The 23,250-nt window shown below is 42.8% G+C and overlaps 1 protein-coding gene across 1 annotated transcript in view; it reads left to right on the top strand.

The window, feature by feature from the left end:
- Positions 1-9,697: 9,697 nt before the first annotated feature.
- The window catches only part of CFAP44 (cilia and flagella associated protein 44), a gene marked incomplete at both ends in the record, with an annotated part of 71,600 nt that continues 58,047 nt past the window's right edge, over positions 9,698-23,250 (top strand). The window contains 8 exons of the mRNA XM_080919508.1: positions 9,698-9,785; positions 11,495-11,620; positions 12,069-12,222; positions 14,674-14,836; positions 16,149-16,251; positions 17,480-17,696; positions 18,796-18,910; positions 22,114-22,278. Coding sequence (XP_080775634.1) covers positions 9,698-9,785; positions 11,495-11,620; positions 12,069-12,222; positions 14,674-14,836; positions 16,149-16,251; positions 17,480-17,696; positions 18,796-18,910; positions 22,114-22,278 — 1,131 coding nt within the window. The remainder of the gene's footprint in view (positions 9,786-11,494; positions 11,621-12,068; positions 12,223-14,673; positions 14,837-16,148; positions 16,252-17,479; positions 17,697-18,795; positions 18,911-22,113; positions 22,279-23,250) is intronic.

Below are 23,250 nucleotides of genomic sequence, written 5' to 3'. Positions count from 1 at the left end.
GGATGCTAACCCCAGAGGCTCGCACTGCCCCAGAAACAACTCACAGACAGTGTGAAGTCCAAGAAAAAGACAAAACAAAACAAAACAAACAAAAAAAAGTCATGCTCAATTCTTACACACCAAGAACACATTGACAAATTCCGGGTTACACCCTGTATTAAATATAGTTTTTGCTCACTGTAAAAAAAAATTGTATTGATTGATATTTTCTACAACATTCTTTTCTTTCTGTTAAACTCTCTAAAATGTTTTTCTAAAGTCTTGGACAACCAGGGGACTATTGCCTGCAAATTTTTCACTGCCCTATTTACCATGTGGAAAGAGTTTGGTTAAATTCTGTGTATTAGAAACACTGTGCTTCTCCTTTAGATGTTTTGTGTACTATTGTTTTTTCTAGGAAACCCCATTGTGGTTTTTATTGTTTCTATGTGCCCTTTTACCAATAAAAGACGGTCTATAAAAAAAAAAAAAAAACAATTGGGCACAGGGATCCTCAGCCTCTAGATACAGATTCCCATGTGATTTGTGGAGCCAAATTAAGGCAAAACATTAGAATCGATCCTCAACACTAGCTCAAGTCTGCAGAAGCAGCAAGGAGCCACAGGGACCTCACAAGAAGTTCTTTGTCAGGTTTATGAAGTCGCCACAGGTCAAGGTCAGCAAATCGATGTAAGGTGAATACATACATATATATATATATATTTCTTTTTCCCCTAAGCATTACATGTCCTTTTGTGTGTCTGCTTTAGCAAAACATCCTTTCACCTGTGTGCCCCAGCAAAACATCATTTGACATAACTGACTTTCCAAAGAAACTACAAATTTCCACTTCAGTACACATGTTTTTTTCCTACCTTTAATTTTGCTCCCCATAAACCTTTTAAACCTTGAAAGCCATTATTTTTAATTTGAATACTTTATATTTTTCTCTCTTAATGCTGTTGCTGCCTGCACACATGTGCATGTTCTGAATTTTCTACACACACACACACACACACACACACAGAGAGAGAGAGAGAGAGAGAGAGAGAGATAGAGAGAGAGGGAGGAGAGAATGCTTTAACAAGTTAAATCACTACAAAGGTTAATTCTGTCAATATTCTGGACCTCTGCTTTCATCTAATTGTTTGAGCTGAATTTACACACAGGACCCGGCTTAGAACAGAGCTAATCTCTAGAGTTACCCACTTCTTTTTTGTACTTTCCTATTTGCTTTGAGGACAATCTTTCCCATGCAGCTAGCCACCCCCACGCTTGATGCTTGTTGTGCCCTGGAATGCTCCTAACTAGTACCTCTGTTTATTAGAACAAAAATTTAGGAAACAAACCTTCAAATGTGGCACAGCGCCATATCTATGTCTGCTAGACCCTCCCCGGTTTTAGCTTACCCGGCCCATTGTCTCCTGGTTGTGGTCCAAAGTTCTCATCCATACTGGAAACAGAGTATTATCAAGTGCCTATTTCTTTTGATTAGTGAAGAAAAAAAACCTAAAAGTCTCCAAACTGTAAGGAAATTGGGGGTGGGTGGTTTAGTAAAACTAGAATCCTAGAAACGAGAACAAAGGCGAATCAACTGATCTCTCAATTAGCTAGCCGGTGACAAGTGATGACAACGAGTCACAGATGGGAAACGTTCCTGCCTGGAAGCAGTGAGGCTTCCTGCGAAGCTGAGCATGGGGGGATATGAACTTGAGGAAGGCACACGGCTGAGGGATGTGCAACCCCTGGGTCAGACCTTGTGAACTGCTACAGGTAGAATTGCAGCTGGTGGCGTGACTTCATGTTCTGTAAACCGGAGGTAAACTGGAGATGGTAGGGAAGATATGTCTGACCCCAGAGCATTATCTCTGTCAAAGGAAAAGATGATAGAGAGTAATATTTGCTCTTAACTAGAGGCCATGCAGTTAATGTCTTAATAGAGTGTGTGTTAAAATAAAAGTCACCCTGTTCAGAACTCTGATACTCTTTCCTCGTAAATTAAGTTACTCATATACCTCTTCAGCCTTAATGTTGAAATTAGCATTATCTATTTGAAAACCGTATCTGGGTTTTAAAATTACGTGGGTCACCTCTACCCTTTAAATGCTGTAGCTAACATACAACTTATGTAGTGAGATGCTTGTACCTTAATTTACCAATCAATTTTAGGATGCGTATAAAGTACCAGTCCTCTGACTTTATATGTTCATCTCTCTTAGTCCTACCACCTGTGCACCAGCAGAAAACATTAAGTGTCATTTCTGGGGCTGGAGAGACGGCTCAGCTGTTGAGAGCACTGACTGCTCTTCTAGAGGTCCCGAGTTCAAGTCCCAGCATCCACATGGTGGCTCACAACCATCTGTAATGAAATCTGATGCCCTTTTCTGGTGTGTCTGAAGGCAGTTACAGTGTCCTTACATATAATAATTAAATAAATCATTTAAAAAAATGTGGTTCCTATTCCAATTTCATTAAAATGGAGTCATTCGGAATTAGCCTAACTTCCTGGAATGCTGGGGGTTGTGGTCACTGAAATATAATAAAAGCCTCGTGTGAAATACTGTGGCCTATGTGTTTATCTTTATAAACCCCTGCAATGTGTGTCTCAGAGCCACTCAGCTGGGAAGTTCCAGGGAGCGGTACTGACCAAAGTCCATCTCTTGGTCAATATTTAAAATTTAATTAAGCTTGCTTCAAATTTGACCTAAAATAGTGGAATTGGCTTTTCTTCCTTTAAATCTCGGGATTAACAACAATATTTTAATTTGGTTTCTCACATTCAGCATGATTTTGAGCTTGATCCATGTTATGTGTGTCAATAGATAAACCTTTATATCCCATATTAGAATTTGATCGTATGATTGTGCCATAATTTCATACTTAGTGTTCTGATACCGAATGCCTGGGCTTGTTTCCATCTTTAATCTATAACAAATAAACCTACTATGAAGTAAGTTAAATATTTTATTTGTCTTAGATACAAAACTAGAAATGAATTGCTACCTTACATGAGAATGCATGGTTAAATTTTAAGAAATTAGGTGGTTTTTCTGACATCCATTTTACACCATCACTAACAATATGATCATTCTCTTGTTATTCCTGAACCTACCCAGTATTTGATCAGTCTTTTTTCTTTTTTCTTTTTTTTTTTTTTTTTTTTTTTTTTTTTGGTGACCGAGGTCATGGTATCTGAATTTATGTTTCATCCGGATGGGGATGCCTTTCTTATTTTGGTCTGTCCATTGATGTTTGTATGCCTTCTTTCATAAAGTAGCATCAAAACATTTTGTTCAATTTGGGTTATTTGCCTTTGTATTAAAGGCATGAGCTTGTCATAATCTATATACAAGTCCTTTGTCCAATAAGTACGTTTCAGATTAAAAACAAAAGCCCCAAAGTTAAGCCTGTGCTTTGTATATGCCCACCTCCTGCAGCAAGAATTTACAATACAAACCCTTATTTACTCTTTAGAAACCACAGATACGCTTTAGAAAATACTAAATACAGCTACACCACCATCGAATACGCCATTCAATGGTTGGTGTAGCAGGGAAGCTGCCTTCTATAGCCAAGACCACACCATTTTAAGTGTTTTGTTTTTAACTGGCAAATAATTGGAAAGTTGGGCAAGTACCCGATTGCTCAGTCATTTGGTTCATAAACTGTTGGAATGCTGAGCTTCTGTTCCCTAGTGGGAGGTAGGTCCAGTCCCCAGGGCAGACACAACTCTATAGCAACAACCCCAGTTTTGGCAAAGCCGTGGGGGGCATATTGCGCATGCGTTTAACAGCCTGTTGTTCCCCTCCCCCACATCACTACCAGGAGGCGGAGTGGCGTTGCTGTGGCAACCGCAGTAAACGGAGTCCTTGGGCAGGTATGATTAGAAACCAGCTGCTGTAGTGAGCACCTCTGGTAAGTGGGCTCTTAGCCTGGGCTGCGCTGTCCCCTCGGAGTCTCCCTTCAATCTGTTAGCGACCCAGAAAGCAGTGAACACCTTTTAGGTGGAACTAGTAAGGTCCAGTTTCCCTGGAGCACTTTCCTGGTCCTCGTGTGGTAGTTCAACGCAAACATTTGAAGCAACCAGTACGGGTTAGACTTGTGCACAGCTTCTGCCTTTCAGGAAACTGGTGATGCAGATTAAAAAGCAGCCAGGTAGCTGGAGAAGTTAGGTCACCACAAAGGGAAGAGGGAAGCCTGCTGGAAATGTGCCTGGGTCAGCAAAGCCACCCATACCCACCTTTAGCTGTGAGTCTTGTCAAGGGGGCCCTTCTACACTATTTTCCTTACCTCTAAAAAATGGCTATGCTTGCTTCCTGGGGTTCTTGTTAGGATGCAAATGCAGGCCAAGGGTGCTGGGAGTGTGGCTGGATGCTGATTATAGGAAAAGGCAGTAGGAAGTGAGTGTACAGTGTATTTGTTAGTCACAAGTAATCTTACTTGTCTGCTTAGTAAGACCCTAGAGAAAAGGGGCTAAAGGGAAGTAGGGACCAAAAGTGGGCTGTGAGATGTCAGTGATCTACACCCCACCACAAAGGGCTTTGTGCCACAATGAGGGTTTGTATTGTATTCTCTGTGATGGCAATAGTCACTCAACGCTTTAAACAAGAGTGACTTTCTGGGAGCTCATTCAGGAATACAAAGGGCAAGGCAGAAAACATATTAGAAGATTGGCGAGCTTGCTCAGTGGGTTAAGGCCCCTGCCACCAACCTGAGTCCCATCCTTGTCATCCTCATGGTGGAAGGGAAGAATGTCCACAAAGCTGTCTTGTGACCTCCACACATGTACCATACCTACCCACAAATAAGATATAATAAATGTAACAAAAAGCTAAACTTTTAAAAGGCTTTGCTCATTCTTGTTCTATGTGTAGAGTCTTTGTCTGGATGCGTGTCTGTGTCCCACAGTGCTCATGGGCTGTAAGAAGGCATTGGCTCCCCTGGGAATGGAGTAGAGATGGTTGTGAGCTGCCACGGGAGTGCTGGGAACAGAACCCTGGTATTCTGGAATAACAGCGTCTCTCCTCCCCAGCTCCCAGGGAAAGAAAATGTAGAGCTAAAATGAATTAGAGAAATGGTAGGATCCGAGGCTATCTGCAGTGACAGGGGGCAGTGAGCCTGTTACTTGAAGAGGTAGGGACAAGGGTGAATTCAAGTCTTCCTAGCTGGACATCTGGCGACAGGTCTTGGAAATGGATGGCATGAGATGGGTGACAGGAAAGGATTCAGTGTCTAGCTGCTCGCCTTTCTCACTTGCAGAGTTATGGAATTAGCATCTGCCTTGTGTTTTAAAAACAATCTTGATAATGCGTGCAGAAAGGTTTAGCGCTGTGTTTGCCATCAGATAAGAACCAAAACAACAAGCAAGCATGCAAACCAAAAGGCCCCACCACAGCTATTCTTATTTTTCTACAACTGTATTTCATAAAGTCAAATTTGAGTTGGTTTCCTACATCACTTGCTGGTTATTAGCTGTGGCCGGTCCAGCACACGGCAGAGGCTGTTCGAGGTTTGGGGAGTGAGGATCAGCTCCTGGACTGGTGAATGACTTAGAGCAACGTGCCCTACGTCTGGCTCATGAAAGATTTCTCCCTCAGCCGCTTGGATTGCTGGGACTTCGGATGCATGGAAGCCTAGATTCATAATTATTGGGCTTCACATGTGTTAAGGAAGAGCCGCGGTATTGCGAGGGAAAGTGTCTATCATATATGAGAAACCTATGCATTTCATACAAACCCCTGCTTCTTCCTGCTTCTTAGCATTTGTTCTTTGCCTGGATCTACAAAGGTTTGCTTAGTAAAATGAGACTCTGTTAATTCTGTGGGTTTTTCTAAGTAATTCTGAAGCAGCCAGAGGCTGAAAAGGAGGGAGGGAGGGAGAGAGATCAAAATGTATAGATGATATAGGGAAGATCGTCTGGGGGAAGGGCATCCCAGACAGTAGGTTGGAAAGTTCAAGGTTGGGGCTAGGGACTGAGGGATGCTGGGAGAACCAGGAGGCCAGGTCTGTTTTGGTGTGCAAAATATGCACCTCAGTCCCTTGTCCTGAAATCTGAAACCCAATGCCTACTTGATACCCAAGCTTGGGTGTGATCCCAGTATTCCTTGGCTTCAAAATCTCTTGAGGTTACAGTGTAATTTCCCTGTCTGTCTGTTCTAAGTAACAACAAACAGCAGAACAAACAAAGGAACAAGCAAAGTTCTAAAAGCCACTTTGCTCCACGTCAGCTGGCTGTTCACGGATCCCAAGAGTCTCACATACCTGACCTGCTCACATGAATCTTACAAATCCTCCATCCCTCGGTACTACCCAGGGGAGATAAGAATGAGCCTGGGCTTTTGTTGTTGTGGATGTTGTTCTTTGTTTTTTTAATTTTGTTTTTTAAAAATAGGCCACTATTGCTAGTTCAGATTACTGGGTGAAGTCTCTGGGTTTTAGAGTTTTCTTCCACACTCAACACAACCTGACACTGACTGGCTTTGTGATACTGAGGTTTATTTCATAGCAGCCTTGGCCATGTGAGGAATACAACATTCATGACAGCCCAGACAGCATTTTGATGCTTTTGTTCTTGTATCTGTTTATCTTCCATTGTGGGTCAGGTTTCTACTTGCCACCATTGGTTGTTTTTCTACTGAATAATTATGAGTAAATGTATTAGGCCTCTGGACCTAATTTTAGAAAAAAAATATGCATCTAGTTTATATCCAGTTATATTGTAAGGGTCCACGATTTTCTGAAGAATGACACCCTGGACTCAGATAGTATGTGAACACAAAGAGTGTTTTATTCTGCAGAAGTCCAGCACGCTGGGGGTCTCCCATTACCAAGATAGAGAGACAACCAAGTGAGCCTGATTTAAAGCACATTAGGGCCTGATTTAAAGCACATTAGGGCATTCCAGGGTAGGTGACCTTTATCTTACTCCATCTCTAGGGACATTCCATTACTGGGGCATGGGGGCTGGAAACCATTGCTGAGGAAGTAGCTGAGGAAGTCTGGAAACTGCTGCTGACCCATTGTCTGACTTGCCCAGTTCTGAACTGCCAACATGAAGCCTGCCATGGAATCAGCCTTCTCATTATCAGTGGCTCTCAACCTGTGGGTCAAGCCCCTTCTGGGGGTGTCCAATGACACTTTTCACAGGCAATGCCTATGACCACCCGGGAAAACAGATACTTGTACCGTGTTTCACAACAGTAGCAAAGTTACAGTTGTGAAGTAGCAATAAAAATAACTTTATGGTTGGGGGTCACCACAGCATGAAGAACTGTATTAAAGGGCCACAGAATTATGAAGGTTGAGAATCGCTCCATTACAGAGTACTAAAAGTTTATGAAGGAAAAGAAAGACAGCAGGTAGAAAGTGCTAGGTTTCAGACCCCAGGACAAGGGACTGAGTTGCATACAAAAGCCGACCTGGCCTCCAGGCTGTCCCAGCATGCTTCAGTCCCTAGCTGGCATACCCTACCCCATTCCTGAACTTTCCAGCCTAGGGTCTGGGCTGCCCTTCCCCGGAGGAAGTTCCTTCCTATATAATCCAGACATTTTTATGCTGTTCTCTTCTCCTCCTCTTCCTCCTCTTTCTTTTCCTGCTCCTCTTTCTCCTCCTCTCTCTTGCCTTTCTCTCTCTCTCCTCTATGACCCTCCCCCATTTTCCCCATGGCAACTTTCCTTGCCTTGGTCTTTGGGACCAGTGAACTCACCCACCCAAGAGCAGCTTCTCAATAAACCTGCCTTTAATATAATCTAATCTGTCTTGAATTGGTTCATTTCACCGATGGTGGAGAGATAACCTAGCAGAAAGTAGACTCCATGAACTTTTCAGACAGTGGGAAGCTGAACAGAAAGCCGGGCTTCAAGTCACTGGGAGATACCTGTACTGCTCACCTCCTGCGTTATCCATGGGCTCAGGAAGGCAAGTGGCCCCTGGGAGCCAACCATCTAGTTTCACTAATCTAGAGCCTGTATTATATAACCTAGAGACAAGGTTCACTTTCCTTCTGACACTCTGAATGTTGATTTCTTTAAAAAAAAAATATCTATCACTATCTTTCCCCAGTTAGAAAGGCTATTAGATTAAAAAAAAAAGCAAAACAAACAAAGAAAGCTAGTAAGAGAATGGAAAAGGGGGAACTGCTTATATGTGGTAGATCAGAATGTATGTCCTACAGCCACTGGAGAGAACAGTATGGACTTCCCTCATGAAACTGTCATGTGACTTGGCAATCCGCCTCCTCTTCATATGCATTCCCTATGGTTAATCTTGACTGCTAACTTGGCGGCATTTAGACTCTCCAGGAAACAGGCTTCTGGACACGTCTGCGATGGATTTCCTTTAGTAGGTTAACTGAGATGGGAAGGCCCACCCTCATCGTGAACGGCACCATAACATGGGATGGGGTATAAACAGGTAAAGAGAACTCAAGCCCTGGCAGTGGAACAGCCGTTTGTTCTCAGCTCCTGCTGCCCATGGTGGCCTGTTCCACTGAACTGTGAACCAGAACAAAGCCACCCTTCCCTAACTTGCGTTTGCTGGGTATTTCGTCCCAGCCACGAGTAAACCATGCATGGCTCCTGCGCTTATCAGTAGGCTAAGTTCAGCCATTCGGAGGTATTCTCTGCCTAACATAGTTTTTCCCCAGCCTGTACCAAGTCATCATTTCTGCCACAAACCCCGGTTCCCTAAGCCTTAAACTTAGTTTAACTTTCTTGTTACACACGCCCACGGTACCTTTGCTCTTCCATTTTCAGTTCTTGTAGCACTCGCATTCCTACTATTTGTTAAATGTCTGTGTTTCTAAACAATAAACTCCCAGAAGTTCAAGGCTGTCCATGATATTTTCCCTGCACCCTGGTAATTTGGTGCCTGTATAAGACTTGAGACAGAGAATGTGCTCAAAAATATATTTGAAATGTTTTGTGTGCTTTGGCTACTCTGCTTGTATTCCCGGCGGGTTGCTCTTTGGATCTTCGAATAAAACACACACACACACTAGCTTATTTTTAAAATGCCTTTCCTAACTCAATGACTTCCAATCTTGTGTCTCCTACCCTAGGTCCAATCCCGGAAGTGGAAATCTTACATGGCGGGTTGGCTTTATCTCCTGAAGCTCCCCCCATCCACCTATCTCTCCCTGCATCCTGGCGAACCTCCGTCTCTTTCTCTCTACATCCCAGCCTGCGCAACTCTTAAGGGTTCCGCCCCGTGCCCAGCCATTGGCTGTCGGCATCCTTATTGATCGATCAAAAACCAATTGGGGACAAGTAGCTTTGGACACGCTGATTCTCTATTGAATCAAAGCTTTAGAACCAACCTCCAACAATGGCCTTATCAGTAACTTCATGGGGATTGATAATAGGACAAGGAAAAGGAGACAATCGACCCACCAAAAGAAGGGTGGCAGAGGTTTGGTTTTAGTGGGAATGCATTTGGAGGAAAGATGGGTGTGGGCGTCGTGTTTCAGTTTGGATCTTGGGAAAACCAGAGTGCACCAGAATGGCAGGTGTGCCTGGACAATGGAAACTTATGATTCCAGCACCCACTTGCATCGAGGTGCATGGTGTCGCTCACAGCCTCCCACTGTACGCCATCTTGTGAAGGCGCACGAGTGTCAGCACACATGGTCTTTGGTGCTCGTGGACTGCTGGGGAGAGATCTGTTCATTTCCGTGCTCTGGCCTTAGGTCTTTCTCTCTCATTTCGTACTTACAGAAGATATGAAGGAGCCAGATGACCAAGACATTGATGGGGGAAGATCAGGGTCAAGGAGTGATAGAACGCAGTCTTCCAGGTCCACTTCGAAACGTGAGTAGAGGTGATCACACACACACACACACACACACACACACACACACACACACACACACACACACACACTTCTTTGTTACCAAATTTGGGTAAGACCGTTTTTAAAAGAGTCCGTCTGGATTCACAGACAGAAATGCGTTGCCTGTTTACGTAGTCACACAAACTCTCCTGTTCCCTAAAAGTAGCGTCTGTGCTTTGATTTTTTACCTCCAGCTCCTAGTACATCTCTCCGGATTTAGCTCAGTGGAGAGAGAGCTGGTCTAGAGTACCAGAGGTCTTGGGTTCAATCCCTGGCACTGTTTAAAGTGGAATTGTAATCCCAGCCAGTCCAGAGGTGGGAATCGGGATTTCAGGCTCCTTCTCAGCCTTAGGCAGCTGCCACCTTCAGACCCGCTGGCCTACACTAGATCCTGTGTCAAAACAACAAAAGACATGTCAGTTGCCTGTGTAAGTAGCAACCTGCACGAACATCTTGCTCTCCATTTCCCCTGCAAGATCTCTCTGACTATTGGATACTGCAAAATGGAAAGAGGTGGAGTTTGGCTTCAAGCCCCAAGTCCACCACTAGGAGGCGCTGGTCCTTGGAGGAAAAACAAATTGTACCTTTTAGAGTCTCAGTTTTCTAGCCCACTTACTTATTTTTATTTTATATGTGCGAGTATTTGCCTACATGTATGTCTGCAGCACATGCGCACAGTGCCTGTGGAACTGGAGTTATTGAAAGTTGTTAGTTACTGTGTGGGTACTGGGAGTCAAAACCCGGTCCTCCAGAAGAACAGCCAGTGTTCTCAACTGCCGGGCCACCCGCTCCTTCCAGCCCATTTAAATGAGTTGCTAGGGAATTAAATTGGGAAAGACATGGAGAAAGATTCCATAGGTGGCAAATGAGAGGGAGAAGAGTAGCCTTTGGGTGGCTCCGGTATGTTTAGAGAGTGGTTCTCCAGAGCATCCCATAGCAGAGCTGAGGCTTTGGCCCATTCAGGTACCTTCTTTCCATCCAAATAGATGCATCCTGTGGAATCCTGTCTGAGCCCAGCTAATTGACTTGGCCCAGCCTCGCGCTCTCATTTATAACACCCCCGGGCTTTGTCGCTAGTCTTTCAGCTTCGCTTCAGGATTCCTCGGGACTTCCGGTGCACTTGCTGTTTCTTACTCGTTCTTCTGAAAGTCCCTCAGTCTATTCTCTTGTGACTGACACTGAATTTTAAGCAGGTCGGGGTTGGACTTGAACTGAACATTGTCTCACTCCCGAGGTCTTCTCTTTTCTCGACTCTCATTCTTCATCTATTGTCTCCGAAGCCACTGCTTTAACGTATCCCTTTGATTTTTGCTTTGAGAGAAATGATCATGCTCGGAGAGGGTTACTCTTAAATAGCATTGCGGGTCTTCAACACAACCTATCAAATCTTAGTTGGCGTCATGATTGCGGTATATTAGCATTCGGGCTGGCATCCTGTTGAGCCTTTCTTGTGAGTATGTCATAAGAGGAATAGACTAGAAATGAGATGACAAAAGAGATGAATTCACAGAAAAGGTCTTTTCATTTTTGGAAAAGACCGATGGAATAAAGAATATTCTAGGAAAGTTTGAATATAAAAGCATAAACAAGAAGTTTTCATTGCTCTGGAAATTTAAAAAATTAATTTAGTTAAAATCTTGTGAGATTTAAAACTAAAACGAATGGTCTTTAATATCTATACATGAAGCTCCAGAAGACACCACAGATGACTTATTCACTGAAGGGGAAGAGTCCTATTTTGATGATGACTTGGATTTGGAAGATATGGACGAAAGCTCACATTCATCTCAGGAGTACTTTCACACTCCTGCAGGTAAGCATGGTTAGCTCTCTCTCGGTAACTGTCACAGTGTAAAGGCAAGTTGTTTGAGCAATTTAAACTTCTATTTATAGATTGAGGAAAAGGAAAACTGCAAGACGTGGTCCCGGGTTCTGTACGGAAGGTAGCTGCCCTCACGGGTTCTACATTCTGTTTCTGAGGACCATGCCGAGAAGTCTTGTATTTGATCTGGGGGATAAAGTGATCCAGGGACTGGCAGTGCCTCAGTTTGGTTAGGAGTTCTCCAAGTTCCCTGTTGGAGTCGTGGCCAGCGCCCGCCTCCGATCTGCACATCCTGGGCTCTTCCTCCTGAGTTTAGCAGCCTGGAGTGTGCGCTCAGGGCAGTGGTTGCTCTTAACTGCACGGTTCATCCTTCCTTTGTGAAATATGATTGTAGGGCTCCGCGCACACTCTTCTCAGATGAAGTGTTTTCATGTTTTAGCTTCCCAGGAGCCTCCTGTTGAAGTTAAGCAAGAGCCGGAAGTAGAAGTGAAGAAGAAGCTCTCGGAAACCTTCTTCTACGATTACCAGGAGCTCATTTCCACACCACAAGTGTCTTCAGAAGCAAAGATCCCGCCCTATTTTCTCACCCTCAAGTATCCGCTCCAGCTACACGTTCATAATGGGGGAGGGTTTCATTTCCTAGGTCAGGGCTCGGCAGACTCCAGCCCCTGGAGCAAACATGACCTCCAGCCTGTTTGTGTAAATAAAGTTTTATTGCAGCGCAGACACATCCCACGACAGTCTGTCTATGGCTGCTTAAGTAACTGTGTCTAGAAAGCCTAAGGCAGCGTGGTTCTGAACCTTCCTAATGCTGCAACCGGTTAATACAGGTCCTCATGTTGCGGTGACCCCCAACCACAAAGTTATTTTGTTGTGACTTCATAACTGTAATTTTTCTGCTGCTATAAATCATGTGAAAATCTGTTATGTGACTCCCCTCCCCCCTGCACATACACAGGGTCTCCACTTGTGGTTGAGAACCGCTGACCTAAGGTATTTACTTCTTGCCTTACAAAGAAAAAGTTTACCAGCCTTTGTCTTAGGAAATTATAAGAAATGTGGTGGGGGTGTTGATCCTAATTTAAACTTATTCAATGCCATCATAAGAAAAAAATGATTATTTGGGGAACCTCTTTGCACAGAGAGAACAGGCCATTTGCTGAGAGAGATGTGGTTTTCACAGGAGTCTGCTAAGCTTCCCACTGACATTTTCTTCATGTCCCAGGCTGGCCTCCCTTTGTCAATGCCCATCTAGTGACATCATTGCTTTCCTCTCTCCAGGCACTGATGGTGCCATTGTCAAGGCTGATACTCTCCCATCATGCACTGCAAGAGTTATTCGAGGCGACTCTAAGAAGAGAGGTCACACGGCAGCAAGTTTTGATTAGTTTGTGAAGACAGGCAAACGTAGGGCTGATCTAGGAGAGTGCTTCTGTTGGCTGGCTGGCTGTTAGGTCCCTGAGAAGGTGACTAGAGGACAGTCTCCACGACAACCTCAGCTTGCTGTCTGTGGGCAGTGGCTGTTGTCAGCCCACACCGCAATGGGCCTCTTTGGAAAGGTATAATTTGGAGATAAGGGGGCAGGCTTTCTGAACACACAGCTTTGAACTCTGTTTCAAGTCCAGGTGTGACTAAGGTAGTTTGCCACTAATTACTTTCTAATCTGGAATTTCCCCTTCTTAATTTTTCTTTCGGACACAAGAAATTTTCTTACAAATGAATGGACCCTCCCAAATCACAGTTCTTCCTGCGCCCCAAGCAAAGTCTCAAGAAATAGATTCATCCTGAAACTTTGTTCAACAAGTTCTTGTAAAGCATCTGTCCTGTGAAGCAGCTCTGAGATGCTAAAAGTTCGCATAGGCTGCTCCCATTTAGAATGGTATTTTATGTCTTGTATTCATTTAATTTGAGCTGAACTGTACCAATAAGATCTTATGTAACCTAGATCTTTAAACTTCTATTTGAATTAATGCAATTTTACTCTATGACATAAACACATACATATATATATAAATACATACATACATAATACATATGTAGATATATATTTCCTTATGCATAAATGTAATAAAAAGTCTTAAAAATTTGTATATTTTTATGTGTCATATATTAGTTGATTTAAATAATCTTTTATATTAATTAAGTTTTAATTAGAACTTAATACAGTAGGCATGTTATAAAATTTTGTATTAGATTTCCACAAATGTCAGATTTTCTTTAAATTGTATACACACACACACACACAATATATGCATGTGTGTATGTGTGTGTTTCCATATGTGTCAAAGGACAACTTTTAGGGGTCTGCCCTTTTTTTTTTCCAGTAACTTAGTTCTAGGGATGAAACCCAGGTGGGCAATCTTAGCAGCAAGTGCCTTCACCCAGTGAACCAGCTAGCTGCCTCATCATCCGAGAATTTAAAATGTCTTTCATCATCAAGAAAGAGGCCTAGAAAATATTTTTAGAGGGTGGACCAGTGAGTTAAAGACTCTCACCACACAAGCCTGATGATCTGAATTGAATCTCTGGAGTCCAAGAAGGAAGAAGAGAAATCACACACACACACACACACACACACACACACACACACACACACACAAGCATGCCCCCAAATAAACAATAAACAAAATAATTTATACTATGATTTCAACAAACTTGACTGGCAGATATGAAGGTAAAGATGTGGCCTTTGTCCCATGTGTGATATGGTTTTGTTTTAGGACACAGAGGAAAATGACTCCTGTTTAGAAAGGCTAACACTATCTATTTGCTCATACCCAAATCTCTTCTTGGGAGAGAATTTTTTCCCAAAAATTCAAGGAGAAAACTTAAGTCTCTGTGTGAGGATTTTTCACTTACTTTAAAAATAAAACTGTGTGGCCCATAGAAAAATTCTGAGTTTCAGGGTAAAGTTCAGCTTTGCTGATTTCAGATGTTAGTTAAATAGAGTGTGGATGTTAAAAACGGGCTTGGTTGTTCTAGCCATGCATCCGGTCTATACTGGATGTTCTGTCTCACTGTTTTCCTTAGCATCCTTTACCCAGACATTCTTTTGGTTATGACTGCAAAAGGCGTGCCAACCTACAACTTCTGGACAGCAACACTTTGTTGTACATTGCTGGGAACCAAATGGTCCTGCTGAACTTTAAAAACAAGACGCAAATGTACCTGCAGAGTAGCAGTGGCCAAGGCATTGGTGCCATTGGGGTATGCCAACACTTAGTGACCTGGGCGGGGGAGTCCCTATTTCTGCTTCTCTGTGGATTCCACAGGCACAGTTATCGATCAGTGACAGGCAGGGAGGGTGTTGTAGGGTCACATGAGATGCACATTTGTCTTTATTCTAAGCCTTTTCTTTTCTTCTTTCTCTTTCTTTCAAGTGTTCTTTTTGTCTTTTTCATGTAACCCAAGCTGGTCTTCAAGTCAGTACAGAGCCCAGCCTGGCTTTAAACCCGGGAGAGAAAATTACCTACCTACCTACCTACCCATCTATCTATCTATCTATCTATCTATCTATCTATCTATCTATCTATCTATCTATCTATCTATCTATCCATCCATCCATCCATCCATCCATCCATCCATTCCATCCATCCATCCATCCATCCATCCATCCATCCATCCATCCACCCATCTCACTACTCTGTACATGCTGTGCACCAGTGTAGCTATAAAAGCTGATAACTGGGGAAATCCAAGGCAGTAAGGTTAGTTGTTGAATTGTTATCCTAAAGGCAGGTTAAGCAAGTGCACCAACCACACCGGAGAATATCAGTTTTAAGTGATCTTAATCTGTATTATTAACCAGGCTGTGAGGTCCAGCAAAAGTTTTCATCTCTTAGAAAGAAAGATATTTTTATAAGGATGTGTCACCACAGGATGAAAGGCAGCTTCAGCAGGAAGTCAGCCTGCTGCCTTCTATCATGGGATAGCACTGACAAAATCCCTTCATAGATGTTTCCCACAGTTTCTGATTTCCAACTCTTCAGAACAGCTGGGCAAATAAATTCTGTCTGTCATAAGCAACCTAGTCTTTCAGGCAGAAAATGAACAGAAACACACATCTCATGAAGATTTCTACCACTTTGAGTGACTTACACAGGGGGGTGGCATCTTGTCCTACTTAGCTGTTCTTCCACATCTGGGCCAGCAGAGGCATAGCACTTGTTAAAAATGTAAATGTGAGTTCAGAAACACTGAGTCTGGGGCTTGAGACCTGTGTTTGAATGAACCTTTCAAGCAATTCTGACACACACTACGAATTTAGTACTCACAGCGTAAAAATGATTTCCTTAATATAAAGCTAAGCCTTCATTGTAAAAATTTTCTTTTAGTTTTTAGTTCAAATCATATCCATCATCAAGTGCTTAGCATATGCACATTTTTTTTTTTTTTAATTTTAGATTGAAGTGCAGTTTAATTAGCCAGTTACACAGTAACAGTCACTAAGTACTGCATGGATAGGAATACCTAATTGAAATTTTCCTTTGAATATTTTAGTGAGATTCTGTTTTTCTAGATCCATCCAAATAAAACTTACTTCGCAGTGGCCGAAAAAGGAAGTTTCCCGAAGATTATCATCTATGAGTACCCTTCTCGGAAGCCCTACAGAATATTGCGAGGTGAGTCCAGCAAAATCTTTAGAGTAGTCCATTCTCAAGACTAACATCCTGAAGGTGCCTGAGAGTACACAATTAACCAAGATTCAGCAGAGAATCAAAAGTCAGAGGTAGAAAGGAAATGTATTCAATGAAATTGGCTTACAGTTGCCTAGGCTAGTAAGTCTAAAATTTGTGACTCAGACCCACAGGCTGGAGATCCCAAAGATCTCCATGTACCTTCATGGCATTCTCTGGCAGCATTTTTCTTCATGGAATCTTCAGTTTTACTTCTAAGACCCTGCAAGTGATTGGATTAAAACCTGCCTAGACTCTCAAGGATATGACCCTTAAAGTCATCTGATAAGAACCATCAGTCATGTTGCTGATAGCTTCACAAAAACTTCTTCCCTGCTGTTCAGCTGGATAATGGGGAGTTACAAACTAGCGAAGGTGATAGGCAGCGTCAACCTTCGCCACCGTCTTCCAGTCCCGCTGTCTGAGTCACTGATCTAAGGAGTTCGTTTTTAACTCTGGGAGGTTTTCAGTGACAAATTAAAATTGCTGTCTTGTCTGCTCTCTGTGTGTAGCTCTCTTTCTTCCAAGATGAAATATATGCAGCCTGTTTTCTCTCATTTTCTAAGTGGATAATTTATTCTAAATCCCAGAGTGACGAAAGAGTTTTAGGATTACTCTTTTGGGAGTTTGACTTATGTATGCTGTGTTGGGAGATTTACACACATCCTCACCCATGTGTGAGGGGCGTTTTCCTGTGCATGTATTTATGGAGGTCAAAACTTGATGTCCAGCATTTCCTCTATTACTCTCCGCCTAATTTTTAATGGAGACCCCTGTCCCTGCAGGTGTAACTTGTCATTTCTGCTAGGCTGGCTGGCCAGGAAGCTGTTGGGATATACCTGCTGCTGTGCCTTCTCCCACCCTGTAGCATTAGAATAACACCTGAACCTGCATGCTTGTGCACTGGGCGTACTCTTCTTCTTCTTCTTCTTCTTCTTCTTCTTCTTCTTCTTCTTCTTCTTCCTCCTCCTCCTCCTCCTCCTCCTCCTCCTCCTCCTCCTCTTCCTCCTCCACCATCTTTCCTCTCTGTTTTTGTTTTGGGACATAAGATTTGCAGCATAGGCCGAGCTTGGTCTTGTTTTGCAGCCACGGCCTTCCAGTGCTGGGATGACAGGAGCTTCCCCTTTGGGCTGAGCTTCTATTTTATTTATCAGACTCCCATTCATCCTTACAGATGGAACAGAGACGGCCTATGCTTATGTAGACTTTAACAACGAGGGGAACTTGCTGGCCTCTGTTGGCTGTCATCCTGATTACACAATAACCATCTGGGACTGGAAGGGAGAACAGCCCATACTGAGGACAAGAGCATTTTCTCAGGATGTTTTTAAGGTCACTTTCAATCCTGATGATGATGAGCAGTTAACTACATCAGGATCCGGCCACATCAAGTAAGTCTGGTACCCAACAAAGGAACTAGTAGATTTTTTAAAGGACATTTCTAAAAGGATCAAAGATGTGGAGGTAATTTTTGCTATTGTTAAAATTAGATAGGAAGATTTCAGATATTTAAGAACATTTATTTTTATTTTATGTTTATGGATGTTTTGTCTGTACGTGTACATGTATAATACATGCATGTTATACATGTTGTGCCTGTGGTGGATGCCAGAAGGGGACTTTGAATCCCCTGGAACTAGGGATACAGATGGTTGTAAGATGCCGTGTGTGTGTGTGTGTGTGTGTGTGTGTGTGTGTGTGTGTGTGTGTGTGTGTGTGCTGGGAACCAAACCTAGGTCTTCTAGAAAGAGCAGAGAGTGCTCTGAACTGCTGAGCCATCTCTCCAGCTCTACATGTGTTGTTTTTTTTAGGTTAACCAATAGTTCACCTTTTCTCCCTTCCTCCCCCTTTGTCTTCGTGTACCTTTAAAGTTTTGATATAGGGGAATGATCTCCAAACATGGAATAGATAAAATAAGGGCTTTTAAGTTGAGTGCAGCCTTCTCACAGGCTCCACTTCAAGCAGCTTTCATGGCGTCTCAGTAACTCATTGTAGGCATTTGCAAAGCCATAGTGATCTTTTGGACACTGCAGAGTTTCTTAAGTTTCTTACTTGTAATGGCACCTCAGTCCTAACGGTGACACTGCCATTCCTGACGACTGTTGTCTACTCCTGATCTCAAGTCTGTGGCTCCAGATGCCATGTTCATTTCCTTCTGCTTCCATAATGGAATGATTTAGACCCTCTTTTGTCTTTCTTACTTGTTACTTTTATTTAACATCAATTACTTTCAATCTAATCAAAATTTTCACTTATGGCTGGTAACTGCTGTGGCAGACAACATAACTCAAAATTCAGGTCTCACAAAGACAGGGGAAATTTCCCTCTGGTGTTGAATCCATGCTGCCTGACAGGGAGTAGTGAACACTATGTGTAAGATGAGTCAGTGAAGTTACTTCATGTGCTTATGGAATCCGCACCGGGGGCCGGTGAACATGAAAAGAAACCACACTGATAGATGTTTCTGACCTCTTTCCCTCTTGTTTGCAGGTTCTGGGAGATGGCTTTTACATTCACTGGTCTCAAGCTGCAAGGATCACTGGGGCGATTTGGCAAAACATCCACTACTGACATAGAAGGCTATGCGGAGCTTCCAGATGGGAAGGTAAGCATGCCTTTGGCCCCTCAGTCAATGGGCGTGGCCGGATGAGAGAATGCAGGATAAAATCAGCCACATGTTCAAGGACTGTCAGTGATAACAGCTACTATAATTTTGAATGTTGTAAACACCTCATTTTCTTTTTACAGACTATCAATCGAAATGCAAACGTTTCCCTAAAGTTTTCACAATCCACATGTATAAACCATTTCCTGGTTTTGTTATATATGCACATGAGGTATAGACACATTCTCCTCCATTAACATGCTGGTTACCCTTACTGATGTCACAGAGTTATAATGATTTATATTATCTTTTCTTCTTATGTTATGATGTTCCAAGGGACTCATGAAGTCAAAGCTTGTGTCTTGATTTAGTGTCAGGTCATCATGGGAAGATGAAGTCATTTCATAGCTATATCTGCAAAACTAGAATAATTTGTCAGTTGATTTTTCTGACATTACTAATTCACTTTTCTCTTGCTCTTATAGACTTTATAGACCTTTTTCCCCTAAAATAACTGTTAAATCAGGATTCATTCCCCTTTACTATCTTATTGGTTCTCCTATTAGATAGATTAAGTTATGCTGTGTTACTTGTGATCATGTCTCTTACAAGAAAATTCCAGTATGCGAATATCACTTTAAGAAACCAACCGCTGGTCATCAAAGTGATAGCATAGTTGCAATTAAAAGTCTGGTGTATAAGAGGGGGGAAAAAAAGTCCGGGCTAACCAGTTTAGCAGAATTAGCGAGTTTCAGGTCCACTGAGAGATTCTTGACAAAATCGCAACAGTAATAAGGCTGTGAAGGAAGATTCTAATGTTAGCCTCTGGCCACCACATGTACTTCCATGCACACAGGCACCCACATATACATATGCACTTTGCTCCCAACCCCCAACAAAAGGTACTGGTTCTATTTTAAAATCTATACAACGTCCTTACCTGAGTCTTCAAATTCTTCAAATTCTGAAGACTGTGTTAAGGTAAACATCACCATAACCTTCTTCTAAAGCATGGTATGGACTATGTCTCTGAGAGCTCAGGAGAGTTTGTGTCTATGTACGGGAAGTGGCTATTTTAAATGATAAAACCACAGAAAAGAAATTTTCTGAGTTAGGAATGAATATCAGGTATTTAGAGGGTGGATTGGATTAAGACAGACAGAGTGGACACTCTGAGTTGAGTTTGGCTCCTAGGGCATATGAGGAGTCTAACCACCAGGCAGAATTATTGTGTGTTGGAAGAATAATGTCATAAATGGGAAAAAACAGTAGATATATTTAGTCATAAAATTCCAGGAAGATTGGCAGGAAGGAAACCTGGAATCAAGATGGTGAACTAGGAAGAAAGGAGTTATTACAATCATCTGAATACAAGAGCTGATGTGGGGAGGGCAAGCTGCTCTGAGGACCAACGACAAAAAGCTGGGTGTAAGTGATATTTCAGAAAAGAAGGCCTTGTAAGTTCTTATAACTTTGGGTGGCTTTAATCATCAAACAGTTAATTTCATAGAATAAATGGACAAGCCTCTGTGATGTCTGCAGGCTAGTAAAGGGAAGGGGGAGGGAGGGTGATTGGCTGTCAAAGTACAGTTACACAGAGGGACTAAGTTCTAATGTTTTCTAACACAGTGGGTGTCTGGTTCACAACCATGTCTGGAATATTTAATGAGGAACTGGAGACAGGTGTTCAAAGCTTCCCAGCACAAACATATGATGGATCTATAAAGAGAAAGAAATGCTAATAACTCTGATTTATCCATTAGACATTGTGTATGTGTGTCACATTATCACACTGTACCTCATAAATGTGCACAATCAGTATTCATCAGTGAAAACACTTGTATAAAAAGACTCTAGTAAAGTGAGCTGAGGCCCAGTAGCAGGTCACATAGGCATGCACAGGGATCCCAGAGAAAAGAAGTGTGCTCGCCAGTTTCTTTGGCCTCCTGCATTCGAGACCGTGTGGCCAGAGCAGGGACTTCTGAGAAACACCACTTAAACCAGAATCTTGGCCCCTCTGAGGAATATGTGGGTAAGTTATTTAACTGTTGATGCTTTCAGTTTTCTCTGAGTGAGAACAAAGCTGGAGTTTGGAGAAACAGAGCACCAGCAGGCACACTTCATATGGTGTTGCTGAGCAGTGTACCTAGTGTTTATGTTTTTGGGCACTAAAAAACAATGTAAATAAGTTTTTAGGCATGCACAGTAAATATTACTTCTTAGAGCACTCATTAAGCATTCTAAGAGCCAGTGTCTGATGGCATGCACTTTTGGAACTGTTGAATCAAACATTAATTTGGGGGCAGTCCTGTGGCTGATGACTACATGCAGGTGAGGGTAGGCACAAGATAAGGTAAGGCCTGTGATAAGACAGTGAAGAAGTAAGGTGGGCACAGAGTTTTTGGGGAGGTAGACTGATAGAAGAGAGAAGAAAAAATAGAAGGGGGAGAGGATGTCTGTTTTATCTAGGTGGCCATTGTATATCAATACCAATTGTCTCTGAGTTTACTGAGTGGACGTTTTGTGGAGTGAGAATTTACCAATATCAATCTGATTGGTAAGTTACAAGCTTCATGAGTTCTGATTTTGTCCGGCTAGTAGGAATTGTGCCAATAACCACAGGGGGATGCTAGGAATGTGAGCAGTGAGCTGGAGAGGGTGGCCGCTGCATGTGTCTAGCCATGGGGGTGGAGAGATCCCCAGAGACAGAGAGTAGCAGGGGGTAACGTGGCGTGGTGAATGGAACAATTCGCCATTGTTTAATATTTATCACTACACGCTCCCAAATACTCTCCTTGTTTGAAACTTGAGCCGTAACCTGCTCAACTCAGTAGTGTTCTTGCAATTTAGCAGACAGCTCTATGCTTAGAAATGGAATCTCATCTTTGGAAAACTTCAGATGCCCAGTTTTGATTCAGTCATTCAACTTTTGGACCTCACCCTTAAGAGATGTATAAAGAAATTTCATAGAGAAATTACCACTAACATACAGCCTAGTTGTGGGGTGTGAGGCAGCATCATGTTAAATGTGTAACTGGAGGTTGTATCTGTGGTGGTGGGGTTTTATTTCCTCATTTTCTTCCCTTCTATGCCCAAGCTATGTTTACACAGTCGAGGAAAAGAATCTAAAAACCTCTTTTTAATGTTAATTGTCACATGTTCGAGGTATTTAATTTTTATGCATGTTTCTTTCCACCTGCTAGGTACTCTCTGGGTCAGAATGGGGCAACCTGCTGCTTTGGGAAGGTAGCCTCATCAAGGTGGAACTCTGTCGGACTGGCATGAAGTCTTGTCACAACGGTTCCATTAACCAGATAATGCTGGATGAGGGGGAAGTTATCACTGCCGGGTCAGATGGCAGTGTTAGGGTAAGGCCACAGTACTCCATCTAAGACTTGCAGACCACCTAGGTGGTTTTGTCTCCTATAGTACTTTTTGAAGGGGGTCTGTGGTTACTTATTTCAAAGAGTAATTCATTTTATTTTATTTTTTATTTATTACTTTTAGTTTTTACAGTCCAGTCATAATCCCCACTCCCAGTCTGCCCTCCCACAGTCCCTCATCCCATTCCTCCTCCCCACTGTCTCCAAGAAGATGTCTCCCCCACCCCTGTCAGACATCCCCACTCCCTGGGTCCTCAAGTCTCTGGAGGACTAGGCTCCTCTTCTCCGACTGAGGTCAGATCAGGCAGTCCTCTGCGTTCGGGGCCTTGGACCAGCTAGGGTATGTTGCCTGGTTGGTGGCTCAGTGTCTGAGAGACCTCAGGGGTCCAGATTAGTTGAGACTGCTGGTCTTCCCATGGGGTCACCCTACTCTTCAGCTTCTTCCAGCATTTCCCTAATTTAACCACAGAGGTCCCTGACTTCAGTTCAGTGGTTGGGTGTAAGTATCTGTGGCTGTCTTAGTCAGAAGTTTGTTGGGCCTTTTGGAAGACAACCAACCGTACTTGACTCTTGTCTCTAAGCACACTATAGCATCAATAATAGTGTCAGGCCTTGCAGCCTTCCCTTGACATGAATCCTAGGTTGGGCTGATGGGGAGACAGTAGAGAAGCCCCGAGGGCCAGAAGAATGAATGAAAATATGCAACCTTGGGGGTGAGGTGGGTGGGAGGTTGGGGGACCCTCTAGAAAATACCAGAGACCTGGAACGTGAGAGACTTAGATGAAATGCCCAACAGTGTGGAAAGGGAGCTTGTTGAAATCAATCCATTTTAAATAATTCTTCTCGTGTGGTAAATATTTTCATTCTTGCCAAAATCAATTGAAAGAAGCTCTTGTTCTTGTGTTTCAGGTATTGGCATAGGAGTTTCAGAAAATAATAACCTATATTAGCACCAGA

The sequence above is a fragment of the Micromys minutus genome (genome assembly GCF_963924665.1).
Source record: "Micromys minutus genome assembly, chromosome: 7".
Taxonomy (NCBI): Eukaryota; Metazoa; Chordata; class Mammalia; order Rodentia; family Muridae; genus Micromys; species Micromys minutus.
Note: the sequence above shows the minus strand (reverse complement) of the source record. Positions and strands in the feature narration are given on the sequence as shown.